The sequence below is a fragment of the Bos taurus genome, chromosome 26 (assembly GCF_002263795.3).
Source record: "Bos taurus isolate L1 Dominette 01449 registration number 42190680 breed Hereford chromosome 26, ARS-UCD2.0, whole genome shotgun sequence".
Lineage (NCBI taxonomy): Eukaryota > Metazoa > Chordata > Mammalia > Artiodactyla > Bovidae > Bos > Bos taurus.
In genome coordinates this window covers 20,594,264-20,618,840 of record NC_037353.1, presented here as the reverse complement: position 1 = coordinate 20,618,840, position 24,577 = coordinate 20,594,264, and the positions used below count along the sequence as shown (strand labels likewise).

General features: G+C 44.1%; 1 protein-coding gene across 2 annotated transcripts; it reads left to right on the top strand.

The window, feature by feature from the left end:
- Positions 1-11,746: 11,746 nt before the first annotated feature.
- On the top strand, positions 11,747-22,424 carry SLC25A28 (solute carrier family 25 member 28). Of its 2 annotated transcripts, none has more exons than NM_001205552.1 (4): positions 11,747-12,134; positions 19,008-19,236; positions 20,352-20,408; positions 21,580-22,424. In NM_001205552.1, exons 1-4 carry the CDS (start codon positions 11,844-11,846, stop codon positions 22,095-22,097), a joined length of 1,095 nt encoding a protein of 364 aa, NP_001192481.1. In that variant the 5' UTR covers positions 11,747-11,843; the 3' UTR covers positions 22,098-22,424. The 2 variants fall into 2 exon arrangements, with proteins under 2 accessions (NP_001192481.1, XP_059737905.1); XM_059881922.1 differs by lacking the exon at positions 11,747-12,134 and adding an exon at positions 12,144-12,445.
- The last annotated feature ends 2,153 nt before the right edge of the window (positions 22,425-24,577 follow it).

The following is a 24,577-nucleotide window of genomic DNA, read 5'->3' as shown; positions in this document are numbered from 1 at the left end:
TCCTGGGAATAACAGAATAGAAATATAGAAAAAACATGAGAGAAGCCCTATTTACGGACTTATTATTTAAGGTACTAAATTCATTATTGTTCTTATTTTAAATCAGTTGAATCAGGGGATTCTGTCAGCTGTGGTCTCCTGACTGATGTGTGCTTAAGTCGTGTCCGATTCTTTGTGACCCCATGAACTGTAGGCTGCCAGGCTCCTCTTGTCTTGGCTTAAAATGCCTTATATGATCTAACCGCCAATATCATCCAAGCTACTCAATAGGTATTCTCACATATAACCCTGACATATTTACAGTTCTCAGAATTATGCCTTTTCTTACCTCTGAGCCTTTGCACTTGTTATTACTTCTGTGTAAATGACTTTCTTTCACTTCTCTACCAAATGAACTTCCTCAAAGCTCAGCTCAAGTGTCACCTTCTCTCTGTGAGCTCCCCCAGTCAGCTCATGCACTTCTTGTCTGCTCATGTAGCACTATGCTCATGCATACTTCTATTAGGGCAAGAATAATTGTTTTAAAAGCTGGCAGCTGTTTGAGTGGGCCTGGTATCAGCTGGCCTGGTAGGAAGCCAGAATATTTAGGTTTTGGATGATAATGGGTATGTTTGGTCAGGGAAAGTGGGATCCCCTGGGCTACTCTAGATGGGAGAGGTTTAGACCAAGAAGACTTCAATTATTCTCTAAATAAAACACAGAAATTTTGAGAATTCCCTCTAGAGACTGGGTTTGGGGAGCTCTGGTAAAGAAAAAAAAATGAAATAAAAGAAAGATGAGGGACCTGTGCAAGGTGGTGGCAGACAAGACAGGAGAGAGCAGCCCAAGAGAGTCCCTATATTGTCTGTCTATGCTGCTGCTGCTGCTGCTGCTAAGTCACTTCAGTCGTGTCCAACTCTGTGCAACCCCATAGACGGCAGCCCATCAGGTTCCCCTGTCCCTGGGATTCTCCAGGCAAGAACACTGGAGTGGGTTGCCATTTCCCTTCTCCAATGCATGAAAGTGAAAAGTGAAAGTGAAGTCGCTCAGTCGTGTCTGACTCTTTGAAACCCCATGGACTGCAGCCCACCAGGCTCCTCTGTCCATGGGATTTTCCAGGCAAGAGTACTGGAGTGGGGTGCCATCACCTTCTCCGATTGTCTGTCTATGGTTGTATAATAAATTATCTCTCCCAGTTTCTGTGAATCAGGGATTTACAAGCAGTTTGGCTCAGGGTCTCAGAGGCTGCAATCAAGATGTCATCTGGGGTTCTAGTCATCTGACATCTTAACTGGTACTGACATATATGCCACTAAAATGGCATACTTACGTGGCTGGCAAGTTGATGCTGTCTGTTGGTGGGAGGCCTCTGTGCCTTCTCACATGGACTCTTTCCTGGGATCCTTGGGTGTCTTCATGATGTGGCAGCTGGCTTCTCCCAGAGTGATCTGAGAGAGAAGGATAATGTGAGTGCCAGGTAGAAGCTTTTTCTTTTTATGACTTAGCCTCAGAAATCACATATCTTCACTTATGCCACATGTTATTTGTTAAAAGCCAGTCACTAACTCTCAGTCCACATTCACAGGTGGGGCAGTTAGGCTTCACTTTTTGAAGGGAGAAGTATCAAACAATTTGCAGACATATCTTAAAATCACTAGTCTTCAAGACAAGGTGGTCAGGGAAATTTCAAATAATAGCACTGACATCTAGAACTCATCTTTGAGTTCTGTGATACATTATAATCCTCTCCACAACCCTGAACCTTCAGTAAAAGTCTAATAACACTATAGCCATGTGTTGGAGTACCTTGAAAAATGATGGCCTAGCAGTGCAAAATAAGGACAGCAACTGTAGGAAGTGAATTAACAAGTAGGATGATTGAAAATTTAACAAACACAGGAAATCAGTGCCACAAGTCATTCACAGAAATGAAAGGCTCTTCAGAAATATCAGCTGGGGAGGTGGGATGCAGTTGAAAATGCCCACAGTACTTGGGGTGAAGGCATGGGGAGAAGGATAGTAATCTCCTTCTCTTGGTTCCCGTTCTGATTTTTTTAAGTGTGGCCACCTTCAATAGGCCATGTGAATTTGAGGATTCTGACTCCATCCTGGCTCTAGGAGTGGGACATGCAAGCCAGGCCTAAGGTAATGGGCAAAGTCCCATCCTTTGGCCACAGCTGTTGTTTTCAGGAGTGGTCACACAGCCTAATTCCAGGCAAAGAGACATATTTGCTGGAGCAAATAAAAAGTTTATTTGCTTTTCTTAGGGAGTGTTTGAGGGAGCCCCCCTCCAAATTCTTGATGACATGGTTAAGTTACTGAGTCCAGTGAAACCTGAATTCCATTCTATCTCTGGATAGCCAATTATTTGAGCTAAAAAAATATCCTTAATTGTTTAAATCAGTATGAAAGGGGTTACTCTTCTTTCAATGTGTTGTATGTTTGACAATTTTCACAATTAAAATGTAGGGAAAAATTACATTAAATACCATTTTCTCAGCTACCAATCTGGGAAAGATTAATGTTTGATGATATACTATGTTAGTAAAGGTGTAAAAACCACTCCATTCTTCCATACACTCAGGCCCCAAATTTTGGAGTTATCCTTAATCCTTTTCTTACTTTCATACCCACCCCCCCCCCAGTCCATAAGAAAAGCCCGTTGGTGCTACCTTAAGAATGTATTCAGAAGCAGCCATTTCTCACTAACCTCATTGTTACCACCCTGGTCTAAACCACTAAGGCAACGAGGAAATGCACATTGCATAAGGCAAACATGGACCAGGTGACAAGGTCAGGGATGTACCTTTGGGGAAAAGAGTGAAAAGGGAAAACAGAACCTGGAAAACAGCTGGGAAAATGACACATAATTCAGGGCTTTAAGGTTCACGGGTTGAGGCCCACATCTGCTGTTTTCCGCTAATGATGATATTTATATTGTTGATAATGTTTGTTGCCGTCATAACTGTGGCTAGTTGCTTGCTTTGAAAAGATATCCCATATATCTTTATAAAGGATTCAGCACCACAGAGCATTAAAAATATATCACATCTACTTAGATAAATAACCCAAGTGTCATTCCCTGCTGATAGTTTATCTTCTTTGTATGTCAAGGACAACAGACAGTTTACATTATCTGATAATATTCAAGGAAAGTTTTGCAATTTTAGCCATTTTACTTAAGAAATTAAAAATATTTAAATCTAGTCTTTACGATACAAATTTCATATATTAGTTGAGGTCACACATGTCACAGACCTGAAGTCAGCATATTATTGTCAGGCTTATTTGTGAGATATCCCAAATTTGGTGCTCTAGTCTAGAAACAAGTTGATTGTGCAAAGAAGCAAAGGACAGTAACTAGTTGTGGGCATCTTGGTTTCTTGATTGGCAGTTAGGTAACATGATGCCATCGATTTCTGCAGTGGGTAAATGGGCAGTCATAAAGAAAAGGAAGTAATAATAATTATAATAATAATAATCAATATTTGTTGGGTTCTAACTAGTTGATAGTATAGTAAGAATTTAACATTCTTTTTTGATTGAATCCTGAAACAAGTATGTATTATTACTATTACCATTTTACAGATGAGGTAACTGAAGTTTGGATTAAGTCATGGAACTTCAGCTACCCTATGATCCCTCCTTCATCTCTGACATTCATGACCAAGGCAATGTCAGGATGAGTCAGAGAGAAGTCTCTTTGTTTCTTCCTTTTTTAAATGATTGTAATTAATTATTTCGGGATTTATTACCTTGATCTAGAGAGGCAGCACTGTGTGCCTAAGTTTACACTCTGATGTCAGGCAGGTAAGCGTTTGAAAGCTGGTTTCACACAACTTTCCTAGCTGTGTGACCCTGAGGAAGTTATGTTCGTTAAAGCTCATTTTCTTATCCATAAAATAACAATAACAACCCTTCTAGGGTTGCTGCCCTCAGTCTTTCTCCACAGCAGCCAAAATGACCTTTTCAAAATGCAAAATTTGATGTTATCTAATTTAAACTCAAAATGAGATCCTACAGTTCTAAAGATATAAACTGATACCTTTAACATGACTTTCAAAGCCTCTCATGATCTGGCCCCTAATTTACCTCCCAGGCTGCATCTCAGTTTATGCTTCCTCAAATACTGGCCTAAACCTCTCAGTTACATGACTTCTGCAATACAACAGTCTTTTTGTCCAGAAAGTTCTGCCTCCCTTACCTCTTCTACTGCTCCCCATCTGATTCGGCTTAACTAACTCTTATTTTTAAGATCTCATTTTATTTTTTTTATTTTTTATTTTTTTTAAGATCTCATTTTAAATGCCACTTTCCCTGTGTAACATAACTCTATTCGAGTCCCTCTAACATAGACTTTCAGGGCATCATATGTTTTCCCTTCACAGCATACAACCCAGTTGTAATTTTACATTTGTGAGCCTCTGGTTAATGCCTGTGTTCTTCACTAGACCCTAAGCTCCACCAGAAAAGAGACCATGTCTAGGGTTATTCATCTTTGTTCCCTAAACACCTGTTCAGGGCCTGGCATGTACCATTTGAAAGAATACGTGAACTGGCTAGCACTATTAAGCTTTACTGACCCTGCTGAGACTATAACGTTAGTCTACAGAACAAGCATCATCTGGATGTTTAGAACTAGTAGGGTGATATGCTTAGTCGCTTCAGTCATGTGTGACTCTTTGCACCCTGGTGATAACAAAGGACTATTTCTCAGTGTGAATAACCTGCAGGGAAAATGCAGATGTCCACGCTTCATTCCCAGAGATGTGAGTTGATAGGTCCAGGATAGGGTCTAGAAATTTGCATGTCTGATAAGTCCTCAGGGTGACCACTGGTAAGAGAGGAAGGAAAGGAATGGAAAGGGAGGAAGAACTCACTATCTTTTAGTAAACTCCTACAAAGTAATGGCAGGGCTCCTTTTCCAGCCCTGATTTCTGTACTCTCTTTTGAACTTGTTGCTTACAAGGCATCTTCCCAGAATTAAGGCCATGATTAGGGAAAGAATGAGCTTTGCTAGCACCCTGTTGTGTGGTGTCTCAGGCTACACCTGCAGGACACCTAGTAAGGCTGAGGGGTAAAGGAACTGGAACTTACTGGATGCGTCATTGCTAACACCTAAGGGGAGAAATAGCAGCTGAGGCCCAAGATCTGTGAGTGTCTCATTCATTATTATTTTAAATAAATTCTGCCAAATTCTTACACTGTTTCAGGTACTAAGCTATTCTGAAAATATTATGTTACAGCAGAAAAAAGAAAGATACTCCTCCTGATGGGGCTTCCCATCTACTGATAAATAACTACATAAAAAGTAAAAGTTTATTGGCCTGTACCTCTTAATAATAGATGAATGGGGGTTTAAAAATATTTTAAACTACATCCTGGATCACTAGATGGCTATTATTTTTTTGGTAAAGTGAGATAGAGGTCATCACCAATTCTATTCCTATATTTTGTTATTATAGGTAGTACCAAAGAACATTTTTATACAAATAAATAAGTGGGATTTTGCCAAATACTTGTCACATTTTTCCATATCCTTAAAATTTGTTAAAGGATTAGAAACCATCTCATTTGAAAAAGGATGTGTTACTCATTTGAGTAATCACTTTTTCAATTTCTGGAAATAAACTCAAAAAGTTTTATCAAGTGACTACTAACTGTTTCTCTTTTACTTCGAGGCATTTTGGTGTTGGAGCTGAAAACCCCTCAAAAATGTGTTTCATGATTTTTCTTGTTGTGAATAAAGACCTACTTCTATTATTTAGGTCATGTTAAAGGGCTATAAGAAGACATTTCAGATAGGCAGAAGTAGGTATAATAAAAATATTATATACAGGTTTGTTATTTCAAGATTTAAACAAGTTTAAAATTATACATTTGACAGAATTAAAAGAACATGTCACCGTCTGAGATGGAGATATTACTTGTAATTAAATGAAATGGTTTCCAAAAGTTCAGGGTATTATATCTTAGATTATATTATTTGGAGAACACTTTTGTTTTACCAAGTACATAAGTAGATGCTTTTAAGAATGCAGTTTTATCTACTTTGTGAAAATAAACAGCAAAAAGTAGAGAAGGTATTATATGACTAGTAGGTACGGTTTACAAAATGGTGTAAAAATAATTGTTTAGGGGAATTATTTACACAATTTACAACATGTTTCTGTCAAAATAACAAGGATATGATAGAAATGCATAAATGAAGGCAAAAAATGAGTGGCAGTGAGAAGGTTTGTGCCCAAATAATAATATGGATTTACTGTATCAAATAAAATTTTTTCTAGTGTCTATTTCATGTTCAGTACAAAATGAACTAAAACTTCCTACTGGATAAGAACCAGTGAAGCTAAAGTAATCTGGGGGGGCTTTGCCTGATATTAGGCATGATATTAGGTTTTTTTCTTAGACTGATAAAAATAAGTGATTTTGTTTTGCTTTTTTTTTCTTTTATAAATAAGATCATTTAGGAGAAAATATTTTAAAAAAATGTTGTGATAGTAACTACCACCATCTGAAAAAAAAAAATGTGCAAAGAGAGACAGTTTATTGCTTAAAGGATGATGTAACTAAAGTTCCAAAAGAAGATACTCTTTCAGTTGTTGGCTACATGGAGGTTTTTATGCACCAGGGCAATGAATTCTAACGAGATGAAGGATGGTGGGCAAAGGCACTCTTGTCTTTCATATGGTGGAAGGCCAGGCTCTGCTTTCTCAGGAAGATTAATTTTAGGAGAGATACGGAAGATGAGGAACAACAAATCGATTCCCTTATACTATTCCCCACATACCCATTGGAAAGTCTTCCTGTACACATTCCCCAGTTGGAAACTGATAAAATATATAACTGTATCTTCTCATCCTTTCAGTCCTTACTGATTGCCCCCTCTCTGAATTCCTATAGCTCTTATGGTCTATTCTTGATAATTTAGGAATCAATTTCCCTTTCAGTAACTGTAAAGAAATCAGTCTTGTTTTCCACTCTGGCTGCCAGAATCAATCCCATTCTATATTATACTCATACTTCATGTCTGGTCATGAACAACAGAAGTTCAAGGAAAGAGAGTAATGTAAGTAGTAGTAGGACCTGTTTTAGACCTTCAAGACGAGATTTTTATCAGAACAAAGAGCAAAATGCATTCTAGGGAAGAACATGTGTTGACTTAGGATATAAATCAGTTGTAATGAAGACTCAGGCTAACAGCAACTTCATGAACAAGCTCTCTCCTGTAACAGAGCGTGTCGTCCAGAGCGTTACTGTAATCCATAAGGCAGCAGGTTTTCTCTACCTCTTGCTCTGCCACCTGCTAAGGTAGGCCTTGTCCTCATGACCAAAACTGGTTGACATCTTCTGGGTCTGTATTCTGTGACTGGAAGGGAGAAAATGAGGAAAATATTCAAAGGGGACATACTCTTTCCTTTTAAAGGCAGAACCCAGATGTTTCAAATCAATTACACTCACATCCCACTCGCCAGAAATTAGTCACACATACAAAGCTAGCTGCAAGAGAAATTGGGGAAAAGCTGCTGAGAAGCCACGTGCCCAAGCTAAAACTTGAAATATTTATTACTAAAGAAAACAAGTGGTCTCACAGATTAACACAGAAAATGACAGGAGGTAGAAGAGAGCATAGGGAAAACAACTGTCCTAAGAATATAAGATTCTACAGTGCTCGACTGAAGAGTTGCAGGTGTGGGAAGTTACTGAGGGTTTATAAAGAATATCACCAAGAAAGTTGTCTGTTTGCTAATTTGTTTTCTAGGAGAGTTTAGTGCGGTGAGATGTAGGCTACAGTATGTAGAGATGTGATGAGAGGGTATATCAGACAGTTAGGATAGATAAGGTCCTTGTTATTTGAAGTGTGGCCCAGGATCTCAAACAGCATCAGAATCACCTGGAAGCTTGTCAGAAATGCAGAATCTTAGGTCCCACCCAGACCTACAGAATTATAATGTGGCATTTCTACAAATTCTTGAGTGCATAATATTAAAGTCTGAGAAGCACTGGGCTAGCTTATGCTGTGGTATGTAATAGTCCTAAAATCTATACTTTAAAATCACAGATATTTCTTTCTTGTTCATGCTGAAAGTTCATCTGGAAGGAAGAGGGTGGCAAGTAAGTGACTGCTTCATCATCCTCACCTGGACCCCAGCCTGATGGTGCCTCTACCATCTGAACATCACCAGTCAGGTGGCAAGGGGAGGTAATGTGTGGTTCTTATACTTCTCTCACATTTCCTTTGTCAAGCAAACCCCATAGCAATGCCTGTCTTCAAGGAGGTAGGAAAAACAATTTTACCGCATCTCTAGGAGGAGAGGAATCAAAATACTTGTGAAGCCAGGAGACCCCAGAGGTAGGGAGGTCTTTAAAGGTTATCACAATGTGAATGTAAAGTGATCAGACACTAGGAAAATATAGTATCATTTGGAAGGAAAAGGAGAGTATGAACACCAACAAAGACATTTCAGAATAATTATTCTGAAGCAATCAAGAAGGACTCCCAGCTTTAGAGTCTGACAGGGTAGAAGTGAAAAACTGCAGAGGAATTGGTTGTTGTGGGGAGTGGAAAGGCTGAGTTTGGAATCAGTCAGTCAGTTCAATCGCTCAGTCGTGTCCGATTTTTTGTGACCCCATGGACTGCAGCACGCCAGTCTTCCCTGTCCATCACCAAAGCCTGGGGCCTACTCAAATTCATGTCCATCGAGTCAGTGATGCCATTCAACCATCTCATCCTCTGTCATCCCCTTCTCCTCCCACCTTCAATCTTTCCCAGTATCAGGGTCTTTTCCAAAGAGTCAGTTCTTCGCATCAGGTGGCCAAAGTATTGGAGTTTCAGCTTCAGCATCAGTCCTTCCAATGAATATTCAGGACTGATTTCCTTTAGGATGGACTGGTTGGATCTCCTTGCAGTCCAAGGGACTCTCAAGAGTCTTCTCCAACACCACAGTTCAAAAGCATCAATTCTTTGGATATGCTAAATCAGAAATTAAAGTGGATATTCGTCCTCCACCTATCTTTCCAACCTCATCTTCTATCACTCCCTCCCATCCCCAACCATGCTCCAGCCACACTGACCTTTCTGTTCCTTTGTATACCAACCTTGTTCTCACCTTAGGATTGTTGTACTTATAGTTTCTTCTGGAATGCCCTTCTCTGAGCCCATCATGAGCTCCTGCCTGTCATTCAGAACTTACCATAGTGTTAGTCACTCAGTCATGTCCGACTCTTTGCGACCCTATGGACTGTACCCTGCCAGGCTCTTCTGTCCATGGGATTCTCTAGGCAAGAATACTGGAGTGGGTTGCCATTCCCTTCTCCAGGGAATCTTCCTGACCCAAGGATAGGACCTGGGTCTCCTGCATTGCAGGCAGATTCTTTACCATTGAGCCATCAGGGAATACCATAGTGTTACCTCTTCAGAAAGGCCTTTCCTAGTCATACAAATGTAGCCACCCAGTCACACATTTATCACACCTTGCTACTTTAGTTATCAGCATAGTATCTAGGGCTAACCAATATTTTTAACGACTTATCCCTCCCTCTCCATTAAAAAGTAAGCTCCATGAAGGCATGGACACTATCTTGTATCACCAGTTTCAAATACAGTGCCAGGCAGAGTTGGTACTCAATATATATTTACTGAATGTTCACATGGAAATTTCACTTACAAGATATGCAATAAGGGAACTATAGACAGGACTCCAATGAGGAAAACAGATTTGGGATAGTGAAGTTCTCTAAACTATTAGATGAATAGGAATTATTTAAACCTTTAGGAATGTTCCCCCTTAGTGGGTAGAGAAGTGTAGGAGATTCAGAAGTCTAAAGGGTAGAGCAGTGTCTCCTGAAGCAAGGACAAGGTTTCAGTGAGTGATGGGTCAATGATGGGCAAGTGTTACCTCTTAGTGAAGAAGAATGGGAATAAGAAAAAGACCATTGGATTTGGAAAGGTCATTTGTGACCATAGATTAAAAGAGCAAAAATGTAGGGCTTAAGAAGAGAAAGGACTTGGCAGGTATAGCTCATTAGTAGCGCAGTTTGGCAGTTAAGGGAATTAGTACTCTAGCAGGATTGAGTGGGTTTCTTTTTTATGAAACCCAGGCTTCTTAACTTGAAGTTAATGGACCCCTAGGGGGCCCACAAGTCATTTTTAGGGACTCTGCAAACTCAGAAATTATAGGCAAAATTTTCTGTGTGCACAGGGTCAGAGATGCAGGGATGAGGATTTGTAATTTCATTATTTTTCAAAAGGTCAAGACCCAAAGGGTAAACAGCTATTGCTGAATAGGAAGAAAATAAGTGAGTTTGTCATATAAAAAATAAAAAACTCGGAGGCCCAGAAAAGGGCTAAGCTTTAAAAAGAAAAAGAAAAACCGCTTATCTAAGCAAAAGCTAGAAACAGATTTTTTAAAGTTCACAATTACATCATCATTTCAGTAAACGTGGGAGTAGAGACCTATCTGGAAACGCTGGAGAAACTTGTGCAAACACGATCCAGTGAAGGGTTACTGAAGCCGGGCAGACCGCGTGCGGAAAGCCTGTGTTCATCAACCCAGCCTGAAGCCATAGCAAAGCACCACCTGTGTAACCTCACGGCCCAGGTGATGCTTAAGGCTGGGGACTGCTCACATTGTTCTTTAACCATAAGCGCCCCTTTGAGACTCCAGCCCACCTGTCTGCGAGGGAGAGCCGTCTTAAAACAAAAGGAATAGTCACCGGGAAGGTGGGCTCATCAGTGAGTCAGCTTAGGGACAAGCAATTTGACGCACTTTCCTGCTGTGTTTGGGCAGCAGCTGCCTCCTGCCCAGCCTCCCCACCTGTCATTGTCTCTGAATCATCCTGCCCCACGTCGACAGCTCTCTTCCCGGCCTCAGTTCTCGGCCAGGCTCAGGGTCTAACGTCAGCAGGTCTCCGAACTCATTCACTCAAGAACTGCGGGGTTTATTGGGTGACTCTGGGGCCTGAGGAGCACCGAGCCCTCAGGAGTGTGCCCGCGCATGGCCCACAGGGAACACTCCCGACCTGACAAGAGTTTAACCGGCCGCCGCCTGCATGTCGCAATAGCTTTCCTGACAGGCCGGTGGGCCACGCCAGGGGATGCCAAGCCCAGGCCGGCTCCGCCCCACGCCAGCCCGACATCCCGCGGGAATAGAGCTCTCGCGCCAGGGCCACCATCCCGCATGCGACCTGCGAGTCTAGGGATTCGGGGCAGGCGCTTGAGCGCGGATCTTAACGGCACCAGGCAGCAGTTTGACTTTGAAGGCCGAGTACCGCCTTACCCCTCCCCCTCCCTCTCCCCACCCCCCAAAGCGATGCAGCCTGCAGCGCAACACAGCTCCACCGGCGCCAGTCTGGGGCCCAAATTCCGCCTCGATAGCCCCTGGGCGCTTCGCCCTCTTCCTGTAGCCAATCGGATCCCGACGTGATGCTAGCCAATGGCCGGGGTCAAAGCATCAAGGGTGGTTGAGCCTATCAAAGTTCAGCCTCAAGTTTCTCCCGCCCTCCATAAAAGTCGGAGGGCGGGTTGATCTTACCTGTTAGCCAATCAAGTGGCGAATAAACAAGAAGCTTCCAAGATCAAAGGGGAAGGGGTGGGATCTAAGTGGTAGCAACGCCGCGGGGCGAAGGAATGACAGGCAACTTCACTAATACCACAGACATATTTTTTTACGTAAACTAAGGGGCGGAGCTAACTTGCTGGCTGCACCAATGGCTGACTGAGGGGCGTGTCCTCGGGGCCAAGCGGGAGCCGGAGGCCCCGGGCTCTCTGGGCCGCGCCTGAGGCAGACGCGACGGGGTTGGGGGGCAGCGGCGGCAGTGGCGGCGGTGGCGAGGGTGGGCGCCGCAGCTGGCCCGGGTGGATGGAGTTGGAGGGGCGGGGTGCTGGCGGTGTGGCGGGGGGGCCGGCGGCTGGGCCGGGGCGGAGCCCCGGGGAGTCGGCGCTGCTGGACGGGTGGCTGCAGCGGGGCGTGGGCCGGGGGGCCAGCGGCGGGGAGGCCGGGGCCTGCAGGCCCCCTGTACGACAGGATCCGGACTCCAGCCCGGACTACGAGGCGCTGCCGGCTGGAGCTACTGTCACCACGCACATGGTGGCGGGCGCCGTGGCAGGGATCCTGGAGCACTGCGTGATGTACCCCGTCGACTGCGTCAAGGTGAGACCTGGACCTGCTCCGAACCCGACCTGGGGCTGACCCGACCCCCTGGGTCACGCCTGGAGCCAGGATCCCAGCCGAGAGCCGGAGCCGACAGGGGTTCCTTTCTGGCTCCTACCACCACCACACTATTCGACCGATACTCCATGCAAGCAAGGTCCCAGCCGGGAATTGATCCCAGTCAGGAACCGGGACCCATTTCTAACCGTCAGTGAGATCTGAATCGGGACTCTGGGAAGAAAATCTGTCAGCCAAAACCCTGGATCCCATCTGGGACTTAACAGGAATAGGGTGGGATGGGAAAGGAACAGGTAAGTGCTACTAACTTCATTAAGGTAACGCTTATTGAAGACCCAGAATAGGATCTTAAAAGTTAGGGATGTTCCGATTGCTTTTACAAACTAATCTTGTGTGTTTACAAGTGACAGGGCGGGAACCAGAGTCTGGAATCTCTCAGCTAGATGAAAGATTTACTTATTAAATCTTAATGAGGGAGTGGAAATCATTGTACAGTCAGAATTCAGAGTTCCTGACTGGAAATAATACGGGAAAGACCATGTTCAGGGAAAAGTTTCAGTTTCCCTGTGCAGCAGGCCTGATACCCCACCTATTTCCTGAACATGAAAATGTAGCTGGGATTGGGGTTGTGTGTGTGCAGGACGCACATCAGGATGGACCTCATCTTTAGCCACTTGAAGTTGACAAAAAGGGAAAAGTTGCCTATAAGGGAGGCATGACAGTATTGGAAAATAGATGTTAGTGTGAAGAAAGTAGATGTTAGTGTGAAGAAAATGAAATGGGACCAACATGAGGGCATGATTCCTGGGAAAGTGAAAGTAATTTCATCCACACCAAGCAGGCTGTTGAGTGGGTACAAGACTAGGTGGTGACTAGGTGTTTCTGAAGAAAGCTGGGTAACGAGGGAGAATGCATTGTTCTTTACAGTTCTTATCTTGTGCATTAGCAAAGGAGCCACCACTAAATAAGCTGAGTGAGAAGTAAACTCAAGGGGACTGTTGAAATAAATATACTGACAGAGACTGGTTCTTCCTTTACATGTTAAGAGTAAGAGTCGAAAAATATTCTCACAGCTCTTGGATGTATGTCTTCTTCTCAAACTAGGGAAAAGTTACATGTTCGGGAGGAGAGTATTAACTTGGGAGATGCAAAATCTGTCTCTTCTGCTTCTCCATGTTTCCCGTACCGTTTCATGTTTTCACTAGTAAGGTGGATGAGGAAGTGGAGAATGTGCTTGTTAAGCTTTGTGAATGACACTGAGCTGGTAGGAGTTTTCTCACACACTGCAAGGTAGCTCCTACCAAAGACCATAAAACTGGTAAATGCACTTGACTAAAATGGTTATTAGAATTTTGAATACCCATGTCAATTGTGAGGAACAGAAATAAGTAGTAAAATCCATGAGAGAGGAATAAGAGGATGGCTAATGCTCTGACAATATTGAAATGTCAAACAGATAAGTACAAGTAAAAAAGATTCAGACGTTTATATATATAGGGTCTAGATTGAATGACTGAATTGTTAATGCTGTGTATCCAAAAGTTAACATCTAACTGCAAAGTAACCTCACTATACTTAAACTATGAGTAGAATCTAAGAGTAGATAAGTCTAGGGTGCTATCTTTCAGGATGGGTATCAAATGAAAACCGGATCAAGGAGAGTAATGGCTTGAAAAATACAGTGTAATAATGTGACTGACTTAGAAATATTACCACAGCTATTCAATTTAAGTGTTGTCCCACTACCTTGGGCAGCTACCTCCTTACTCCATATATTTACATAAACACTGTTTTTGTTGTAAACAATCTGTAACTTCCTCTGTTAGAAATGCTTCTAGAAGAGGGGTCCCAGCTTCCAGGCCATGGACTGGTGCTGATCCCGTCGGATCAGCGGCGGCATTAGATTAGAAGTAAAGTACACAATAATGGAATGTGCTCATATCATCCCAAAACACCCTTCCTCTGTGCCGTCCGTGAAAAAAAAAACTGCCTTCCACGAAACTGGTCCCTGGTGCCAAAAAGGCCGGGGACTGCTGCTCTAGAATACTTGGCTGCGTATCCTTACATGGGGCAAGTCTTTGTCCTCTGACAAGATGGAGTTGATGTTTTAGTCATTGAAGCCATTCAGAATCAACTGTGGTAGTTCAAGTGGGAGATCAAAATGGGTAATGCTGATGGGGGTCAAAGATAAGGTAGGACGGGAAAGCAAGGAGACTGATTTCCTCCTGAGCTGATAAACCCACTGAAGGAACATTTGGAAAGAGAAGTTCCAGAAATGTTTTGCATAAATGCAGCAGCATTGCTGAAATAAGTCACTTGCAGCCTTCCAAGGTAACTGTTTTGAAGAACAGTTCTTATTCATTTAGATAAGCGTTGGAATTTTTTTTTTAATTAGTAATACAACATTACAGTCATGCCTCAAAGCACTCCATTAAATAATTATTTCATCTGGAGGAAAAAAAATGCTCAGGAGTTTTCAAAAATACAAAAGCATATTTTAGAAGAATCATTTTCATTTGCCATAGATGCTGGGATTTAAATGACTAGAGGGAAAAACTAGGTGAGACCATTAGGACTCAGGGTCAGTTAATACTGATTATAGCAGTAGATACTGTTGTGCAGACTTGAAAGTAAAATTCAGATCTCTTCCTTCAGAAGGGGCGTCCCAGTTTACTTGTCCTTAGGCAGCCCTTCTTCCTCTTTTACCATAAATAGGTGGCAGAGAGGAAGAGCAGCCCAAAGTACCCTAAGACTAGAGGCAGGTATCTGTGTTGGAGCCTAAAGGGCAATCACAGTGTTTGCCAGTGAAAGCTGACAGTGCCTCTGGCATGCAGGACCGTCCATCCCCAGGCCACTTATCAGGGTCAGTTCAGTTCAGTCACTCAGTTGTGTCCGACTCTTTGCGACCCCATGAACTGCAGCACACCAGGCCTCCCTGTCCATCACCAACTCCCGGAGTCCACCCAAACCCGTATCCATCAAGTCTGTGATGCCATCCAACCATCTCATCCTCTATTGTCCCCTTCTCCTCCTGCCCTCAATCTTTCCCAGCATCAGGGTCTTTTCAAATGAGTCAGCTCTTCACATCAGGTGGCCAAAGTATTGGAGTTTCAGCTTCAACATCAGTCCTTCCAATGAACACCCAGGACTGATCTCCTTTAGGATGGACTGGTTGGATCTCCTTGCAGTCCAAGGGACTCTCAAGAGTCTTCTCTAAAAGCATCAATTCAAATTGATGCTCAAAAGCATCAGTTCTTCAGCGCTCAGCTTTCTTTATAGTCCAACTCTCATATCCATACATGACCACTAGAAAAACCATAGCCTTGACTAGACAGACCTTTATTGGCAAAGTAATGTCTCTGCCTTTTTTTTTTTTTTTTTTTGCTTTTTAATATGCTGTCTAGGTTGGTCATAACTTTCCTTCCAAGGAGTAAGCGTCTTTTAATTTCATGGCTGCAATCACCATCTGCAGTGATTTTGGAGCCCAGAAAAATAAAGTCAACCACTGTTTCCACTGTTTCCCCATGAAGTGATGGGACCGGATGCCATGATCTTAGTTGGTCGAGTTAAATATCCTTGGGAAGGACCATGGGAAGTCAGCATAGCCTGGCTAGGCCACAGTTATTCAACCAGCTATTTCCATGGTCATAATAGGGAGGTTTGGGAGTGCAAGTGAATTCCAGTTTTCCTTTTCTGTGCTTCAGAGGCAAGCACCAGCCTTTATCTAAAAGGATAGGTTCTGCAGCCTAAAGCAGTCAGGACTCGTCTCAATATCTTGTTAAGCACCTGCAACCAAGGTGCTGCTTTTTGGCTTTGCAATGGTGAAGCAAATAAATCTATAAGTTAAGAAAAAGAACAAAGGGAAATAGGTCTTTTTCAAACCAATGGAAGATTAGGAGATGGAAACATTGGCTTCTTTGATTTTCTTGTATCTAATAATAAGTATTCAGTAAATGGCAGTTGCTCGTGTTTGTCATGCCCTGTTTGATGTGCCTTGCAGTTATTGATTTAATCCTTGGAACAGCTTCATGAAGTAAACACCATTTTCATTATTTTATAGATGAAGAAAAAGAGGCAAGTTAAGTAACTTTCCACGGTCACACAGTTAGTGGCAGAGCCATGGTTTAAACCGAGTCTGACTCCCCAGCCTTCCATACAGCCTCCCAAAAGCAGATTTCCAGAACCAAGCAAGGCACAGAATTTCACAATAGTGCTTCTTCCTAAACATGACCTGCAGATGAACAGCTGGACATATCGATCACTGCAGCCACAGAGGAACTTTAGAGTGAAAACATAAAAAATCAAGCCTGATCTATTAGCGGTTTAAGAGCAGTTAGTTGCCTATCCATATCTTCAAAAACTGGTAACATGAGACAATGCTGCCAGGATCTGTAAACTCTAAGGTATGAACTAATATTTCTGAGAACCATATTGAATACAATAAGAAAGCCTTGTATCTCTGACACCTCATAAATCAGCAGTGGCTTTTACATGCTTTAACTCTGAGTCCCCACAATAGCCCCGTGCACTAGCAATCCTTGGTCCCATGTTACAGATGATGGCCTGAAGCTCAGAGGGCAAGTGACACCCGAGATACACAGCCAGCAAAGCTGGGGCTCCTACTCAGGCTTTCATACTGAAGTGTGGCTTGTTTTACCACACTGCTTCCTTCCCTATTAGTCTGACTTTTCTTCAAAGCTAGGCAGTGTTTTTTTTAATATCGAAGACTATTCATTCTTACTTAGAGATTTCATCTTTTCTCTGAAAGATTTGTTGACTCACAAATTTGGGAAGCCATATTTGTTTTTATATTTGGTGTGGCTTAGGCCTGGGTCCTCTCCATGAGGGCGTATCTTCATTGAGTTAGAATTGTGAGTTAGATTTAGACATGTGTGTAAACTGTTCAGTGTAACTTACCACCATCCAGGTTTCTCTTGTGGGTAAACGGTTCCAGGCCTCTGAGGCCAGACCTTCAAGTCTGGTTACCCAGATACGACACTGACTCCCGCAGAACACTGTGATTTCTAAACATTCCCTCAATACAAGATTAGTTTTTGAACAAACCTATGGAAACACACAGTTGTTAAGCTGCCAGTTTATCTATTAGTGTCCCTCCCCAGCAAAGGGCTGTAGTCTCCTTGAATAACTCCTCTGGTGAATTTTATCCTCCCAGGTGATGTGAAAGATCAGTAAACACATTCTTTGTTGGAAATTGATGTTTTTTGGTTGTTTTGTTTTGTGTTTTTTATTGAGAAGTAAAAAAGAATGTATCCCATTGTGATAGTGATCCTGTGTATTTCTGATTGAACTTCAAATAATTAACCTTTTATCTAGTTCTTTGTTGGTAGCAGGAAGGAGAAAATAACTCTAGAGGAATGTGGATTGCTTGCAGCTAACTAGGACTTGTTAATATGGTTAGATTGTTTTCTCCCATACTTTTGAGAAGAGACATTAGTCTTGGATTCCAAATGGACAACAGGAAGGTTCCAGCTATTCAGTCCAGATTGAATCAGTGACAGGAATGAAGTAGGAATTTAAACTGTACTTGGGCATTAGTTGCCCCTATTGGTTCAGTAATGGTGTTTTTGAACTGGTGTAGACAAAACTAAGATTCTTCATTCTGCCATTCATTTATTCAACAAACAAATCTCGAGTGCCTACTGTATTGCAGGCACTGGATATTGATTTTATACTATCTGATAGTCTCCAAGCCACCTTAGCCTTGAAATGGGTCAGTAAACAAGAGATCTGCCCTGTAGACTCATCTTTCAGAGGTCGGTGATTTGTGAACTATAAGATTAATTTCCCAAATTTCAATAAAACTTTGTCCAGGAATGCCATACAGAATATCTACTGTATACATTCATTCCAGTCATTGAATCCTCTGGAGATTCCAAGGGTTATGTTTCACTGAGACTGATCTTTATTCCTTGATGCCAGTTTTGGGATTTAGTCAGTTTAGATTAGAAATCTGGAATCTCCCTCAGTTTTAGAGACTAGATGGGTTTCCACCTTCATAGCTTGAGGGCAAACTTTCTTTCCCAGGCAACTAGAGCAGCATCTGTTAGGAATGTTATTTCTGCCAAAACTGTAATGTACAGGCCCAGCTGCCAATGCCAGACATTCTGAAGAAGTCAGATTATCATCAAGCTTATGCCAGAGGTTGAGTCCTCATCTCATTAGGATGTGATCAGGAAGCAGGCCCAGGATCAGTTTTCAGTAGTAATAAAGTATATTGTAAATAGCTAACTTTAGAATCCACTTGTAAAGAGCTCTTAGCCTGAGTTTATTAAGCTACAAAAGCAACTTCTCCTGAAACACAAGCTTAATATTTGTTGCTGAGGCTATGAATCACTTTGGAGTTCAAGAACACTTACCAAGGAGTAATTTTTTGAGGGAAAATAATGGTGTTCTACTCATAGAGTCATGTGTTATTGTTTAGTCATTAAGTTGTGTTCAGCTCTTTTGAGACCTTGTGGACTGTTGCCTGGAAGGTTCCTTCTGTCCATGGGATTTCCCAGGCAAAAATACTGGAGTGGGTTGCCATTTCCTTCTCCAGGGGATCTTTTCCAACCTAAGGATTGAACCCACCTCTCTTGCATTGGCAGGTGGGTTCTTTACTGCTGAGCCACCAAGGGAGCCTGTAGAGTCATAGATGACCAGAAAAAAAAAAACATCCAAGGCTTGGAAAGATTGGATATAGATTTGGAAGGCAGTAAAACTGGATGCCAGATACCACTTCTACATATTGACGCCATTTCACATAGAAGGTCTGCCCACAGCTCAGGCCTGAGTGCTGAGACTGGGTGAACCGTCAGATCGCTGACACTGCACTTCTCCCTTCTGTACTTTCAGACCCGGATGCAGAGCCTACAGCCGGATCCAGCCGCCCGCTATCGCAATGTGTTGGAGGCCCTCTGGAGGATTATAAGAACGGAGGGCCTGTGGAGGCCCATGCGAGGCCTGAACGTCACAGCAACAGGCGCAGGGCCTGCCCACGCCCTCTATTTTGCCTGCTATGAAAAGTTAAAAAAGACATTGAGTGATGTAATCCACCCTGGGGGCAATAGCCATATTGCCAATGGTATTGAGCCTTCCTGTGCTGGTTCTCCCACTTTCCCAACTCTTTGGGCTTTGCTGGTGTCAGTGCTTTCCAGTCTCAGCATGGTTTGAAGCTGCAGCTTTGGGCTGGGGTAGGCCAGATTATAGAGGAGGGACTTCCAAACCTGATGTTCTAAGACAATGAGCTGCTTCCACCCCACGCCTTCTTCTGGGCACCTCAACAAATGGTTACACTATCCTTCCTTATGTACCTGCTTGACTCGCTTTATCTTCTCCCTGGCATCAACTTCTAATACCCTGACAATGTAGAGACACACACTGAGCTGCCCACTCTGTGTATTTCTTGGTAGTCAGGTGTTAATCCTGCTCCTCTGGGTAGGATCGGAGGTAATCCAGTTACCCATGGAAGACATTAATGGAGCCTCAATTCTGCACCTCAGATTTTCAGGATCCCAATTGCCTGGAGGCAGTTTGTGTCACAGAGGACAAAACAGGAGCTTAACACGTGAATGGGGGTGGGGCCTGGGTCTTTTGTCCAAAGAAACCAGAGGTTGAAGGTTGTGTGGGAGTGAGGGAAGGGATAGCAGCCTGGAGAGAACCAAAGTGAAAGGGCAGAGGAGAGGGTGAGGGATAGGGTAGTTCAGGCCCTGAGAGAAAAGTCTAGGTGGACAGCTGTTAGGCTCTGGAGACAGGCTGGGCAGCACGGGGCAGCAGGGCAGAAGGTTGAGGCTCTGTGGTGGAGACCTAGTCGCCTGCCCCTCATGTGCTCCCCCTAGTGGGCTGGTGTGCTGGCATCCCCTGGCCACAGTGGACCAGCTTCCTATCTGGGGCATGAGCTGCATCTGTCCTCAGAGCCATCTTGGTTGATGAAATCTGGGCTGTTCTCTCAGACTCTTCCTGGCCTTCATATGGTAGCTGTGGAAGGTAGACTGATGGCCCTAGTAAGTTAGGGGGAGCAAATAGCCTGGTTTCTCTCAACAGGCATCTAGAAGCAGTGGGTTCCCGTCTTTTAAACTGGCTACTAGTATCCCCCTCCCTGCTGTGGTTTATCACAGCCACTCCCCTTCACTCTGGGGTCTCCCTGAGTCATTCACCCCCTCCTGGCCTTACATGTGGCAGTTGTTTTTTCCTTTGCAGGTGCGGCTGGGTGTGTGGCAACATTACTTCATGATGCTGCCATGAATCCAGTGGAAGGTAATGATTCCTCACCCTTTCCCTCTGTGGGCAGCTTCATCTACATCTCTAGGCTCTTCCTTTATTTTGGGTTTGCAGAAGAAAGCCAGGGAGCACCCCGTCAATTTTGGTGGGAAACCCTACTGTGTTACATTGTCTTACCAGTAGAGGGCGCTCCCTCCATGCTGTCAGTGCTTAGGAAGATTCCCTTAGGCAGGAAGCATATTCACTGAGATTTAATTCATCTGAGGGTTCCCTAGAAACACATGAGACTGTCTGTGGCCTGTTCCTGGGCCTTCCTGAAAGTCCAGTTTGTAGTGGATTTGATCTAAAAAATTTAGCAGATTATTTCACTTCTCTTCAAAGAGATGAAAATGATTTTGACATTTGAAAATACTGCCTTTCTTGTTGGAATGAATAATGGTTGAGATAGAAATGAAAGGGTAACGTTAGCAGAGCTTAGTCCCCGCAGTGCTGCTTGGATCTTGGCTTTTCAGTTGGAGAATGAGGTCCCCAAACAAATATGAAAGGATAGCACAGTTGCCGTGTTCCTTAAAGTTACAGTTGTTTACCTGTCTGGGCAAGACCATGGCAAGGAAAGGGCCAAAGCTAAGCTGAAGATCTCGAACTCATACCATGAATCTACTTGAGGGGGTGGGAGATGTTTGGAAACTAAAGCCACACTCTTCTTGGCTAAGACTTTTGTTTTTGGTAGCCCTTCTCCAGCTCTTCCTCCTGCGGAAGGATGGCGTCCTCATATTGTAAGCGTTGGCATTCTGTGTACCAACATTGGGATTGCTAGGGCTGCGTGTTTGTTATTATGTTCACTGCCACTGAATCCTTTCTTGTCTTGGGACTTAATGAAAGAGTAAGATGGTTGTAATAATAGGTACTTATTTCAAGGAGACCCTATGGAGTCTCAACGGTAGATATATCTTGTATATTAATTGGTTGGTCTTAAAGAAATCGTACTGGTAGTAGTTCCATTATTTTTTAGTCCTTTATCAACCCTCTGCTATCCCCTCCTCTCAGAAAGGGGAAACTTTCACTTAGCAGGCCAACTGACAACTCACATACTTTTTTCTCTCTCCAATCCATTGGCTGATCTACTGACTTGGGACTCTGCTCCTGGACATTGCTGCTCACCGGCTGAATGCTGTCACCATTCCCTTCTCACTGATGGCGCCGCCAGTGGTCAAGCAGAGGATGCAGATGTACAACTCACCGTACCACCGGGTGACAGACTGTGTCCGGGCAGTGTGGCAGAACGAAGGGGCTGGGGCCTTTTACCGCAGCTACACCACCCAGCTCACCATGAACGTTCCCTTCCAAGCCATTCACTTCATGACCTACGAATTCCTGCAGGAGCACTTTAACCCCCAGAGACGGTACAACCCCAGCTCCCACGTCCTCTCCGGAGCCTGTGCAGGAGCTGTAGCTGCCGCTGCCACAACCCCACTGGACGTTTGCAAAACACTGCTCAACACCCAGGAATCCCTGGCTTTGAACTCAAACCTTACAGGACATATCACAGGCATGGCTAGTGCCTTCAGGACGGTGTATCAAGTAGGCGGGGTGACTGCCTACTTCCGAGGGGTGCAGGCTAGAGTCATTTACCAGATCCCCTCCACAGCCATCGCTTGGTCTGTGTATGAGTTCTTCAAATACCTGATCACTAAAAGGCAAGAAGAGTGGAGGGCAGGCAAGTGAAGCAGCACCAAATGGAACCAGCGTTCAGCCAGCACTGATGCCCTGCCCGCTCCAGCCATGTTCTCCGTCTTGGGACGCACCCCAGCCTCGGGTGGAGGAAGGAAGGCAGAGGGCTTGCTCTCCCCAGGCTCTGGGTGTCTGGCTGACACCAGTTCCTGCCGCCCTCTGCCGCCACCGCCTTTCCTTCCGGGCCCTAAGCAAGTGCAGCGAGTCACACCATAGCATCTCTGACACTCTCCTTCCTGGGCCTGATGACCTGCTCTAGACTGTTACAGAGGGATAAGCAGCTCATTCCCCTGGTTCCTAATAAAAAGCCTTTAAATGAAATGGTTTCATGGGGTTTGTATTGCCAAAGGGGAAGTGAAATGCTGTCAACGGTTCTTGACTTGAAGCGTAAATCAAGGGGCCCCTAGGGAAGGTCCACTGCGTTTAGTTTTTGTTTCTGCTGTTTTCGTGGTGATTTAAGACTGGGGTCATACTCCGCCTTGGTTAGTAATAGGCTCCAAGGAATGTCTCCGATGGCAGGAACAATGGGTCTTTGACAGACCCTAACTTAGAAGGTGCTCTTGATCCCCACTGTTGCCTTTCCCCTAGGGCAGTGGCGTGGCTCAGGCAGGGAGATCTCTCTGCTCTGATTCTCAGCTCCGCCTGCAGTGGACGCCTTTCCACGTGGCACTGGCTTTCTTATGTAGTTGCAAAGCTAAAATTAGTCGGTGCAGCTTCAAGTCCTGAAGATTACATGATAAATAATAATACTTTTCATTTGATGTTAAGGCTTTTACAAAGTACTTTAACATAGGTGATCTCATTTGGTTCTCCTAAAATCTGACGTAGGCAGTGCAGGTATCATCAATGTTTTACAGGTAAGGAAAGCTCAGAGAGGGGGTGACTTGCTCAAGGTCTCACATTAACTGCAGAACTGGGATCCCAACTCAGATCATTTATTCCTAGAAGTGAATCTAATTGTGCCCTCCTACAGATAGGGAAAGAGCAGAGGGTATGTCTTCCACCTGCCATCTGAAGGAGCTCCCTGCCCAGGACCACTTGGGCTCTGGGAGACTTGAGGGACAGGGTTTTCACTGGTGGGTTTGGTGGGCCAGTCTGTACCTTTTTTTTTTTTTTTTTGGAACCTGAACCAGTTGTTAGCAAGTTGTTCAGTACACAAAGTGGAAATTTAACCCCCTAAAACTTCCATCTGTCATCTTTGCTGTGTCATCTGTCATTCATTCATTAACTATTGAGCATCTGTGTTGGGCACTGGTGTTGGGGACATGATAAATAAAACTACCCCTCCCACCCCCCCCAAAAAGATTAAAAAATTATCCCAGCCCTCAAGGAGCTTGTCTGGAGAGGAAGATACATGTAAACAGGCAATTACAAGATAAGATGACAAGAAACGTGATAAGTAAAACTAGACACTTGTTGAGGGGACAGAATACCCAACCTGGTCTTGGGTGATGGGGTAGAAGGAAGTGACATCTGAGGGAATACCCGGAAGGCAAATGAGCTGTCAAGTTTTGTTGTTTAGTCGCTAAGTCGTGTCCAACTTTTTTGCAACCCTGTGGACTGTAGCCCATCAGGCTCCTCTGTCCATGGGATTTCCCAAGCAAGAATTCTGGAGTGGGTTGCCATTTTCTTCTCCAGGGGATCTTCCTGACCCAGGGATCGAACCTGCATCTCCTGCTTGGCAGGCAGATTCTTTACCACTGAGCCACCAGGGAGGCCCCAGCTGTGAAGAGGGGAAGGGAAATGTTCTCAGCAAAGACCTGGAGCATCTGGGGTTCAGTTTGCAAGGGGTTCCATGGTGGCGGACAGCCTAGGCAAGGCATGCAGCTGGAGAGCCAAGCAGGGGCTGGGTCTTAAAAGCAACACTAAGGGGTTTAGAGTTTATCCTGCAGGCAGTGCAGAAGTATTACAGGGTTTTAAGCAGAGGTATGGTGTGATGAGATCTGCAACTGAAACAGATCACTTAGGCTCTCTAAGGAGGAATTAGAGGAGCAAGACTGGACAGGCAGGCAGACCTGGGAGAAGGCTGCCGAAGTCATCTGGGCAAGGCTGCACCCAGTCTGTGCAGGGACTGTGGTGAGGGAGAGAGAGGAAAAGTGGCAGACGAGCAGGGTTAGAGCTGCAGATCAGCAGGATTTGGTTACAGAGTAAATCTTGTTCTCCTTCCACCTGACAGCCCTTCAAGTATCTATGGAGAATCCTGTCTGAATGCACTTGAAACAAACTGTCAAGGAAACAGCAGGGTCTCCTGTTCTGAGCCTTAAGTAAGCTCTGCCGCCCCTCTGATTTAGTGATGGGGGAGAGATGTTAACAGAGCCACACACACAGTGATTGCTGAAGTCTGAATGGCCTGTGGAGTAAAAAGAGCATGATGAAGTCATTGCAGAGGTCATTTCAGGGGGTTTGCTTTTCGAGTGCAAGAGAACAGCTGCCTCCCAGCACCGACTAAGCACAAGAACAAAGGGATGTCTCCC

Excerpts from the sequence above, each read along its gene's own strand:
- SLC25A28 (NM_001205552.1), top strand. The coding sequence starts at position 11,844 with ATGGAGTTGGAGGGGCGGGGTGCTGGCGGTGTGGCGGGGGGGCCGGCG. Across the intron at positions 19,237-20,351 it reads CAATAGCCATATTGCCAATG|GTGCGGCTGGGTGTGTGGCA; the intron begins GTATTGAGCCTT and ends TTTCCTTTGCAG. Across the intron at positions 20,409-21,579 it reads TGCCATGAATCCAGTGGAAG|TGGTCAAGCAGAGGATGCAG; the intron begins GTAATGATTCCT and ends TGGCGCCGCCAG.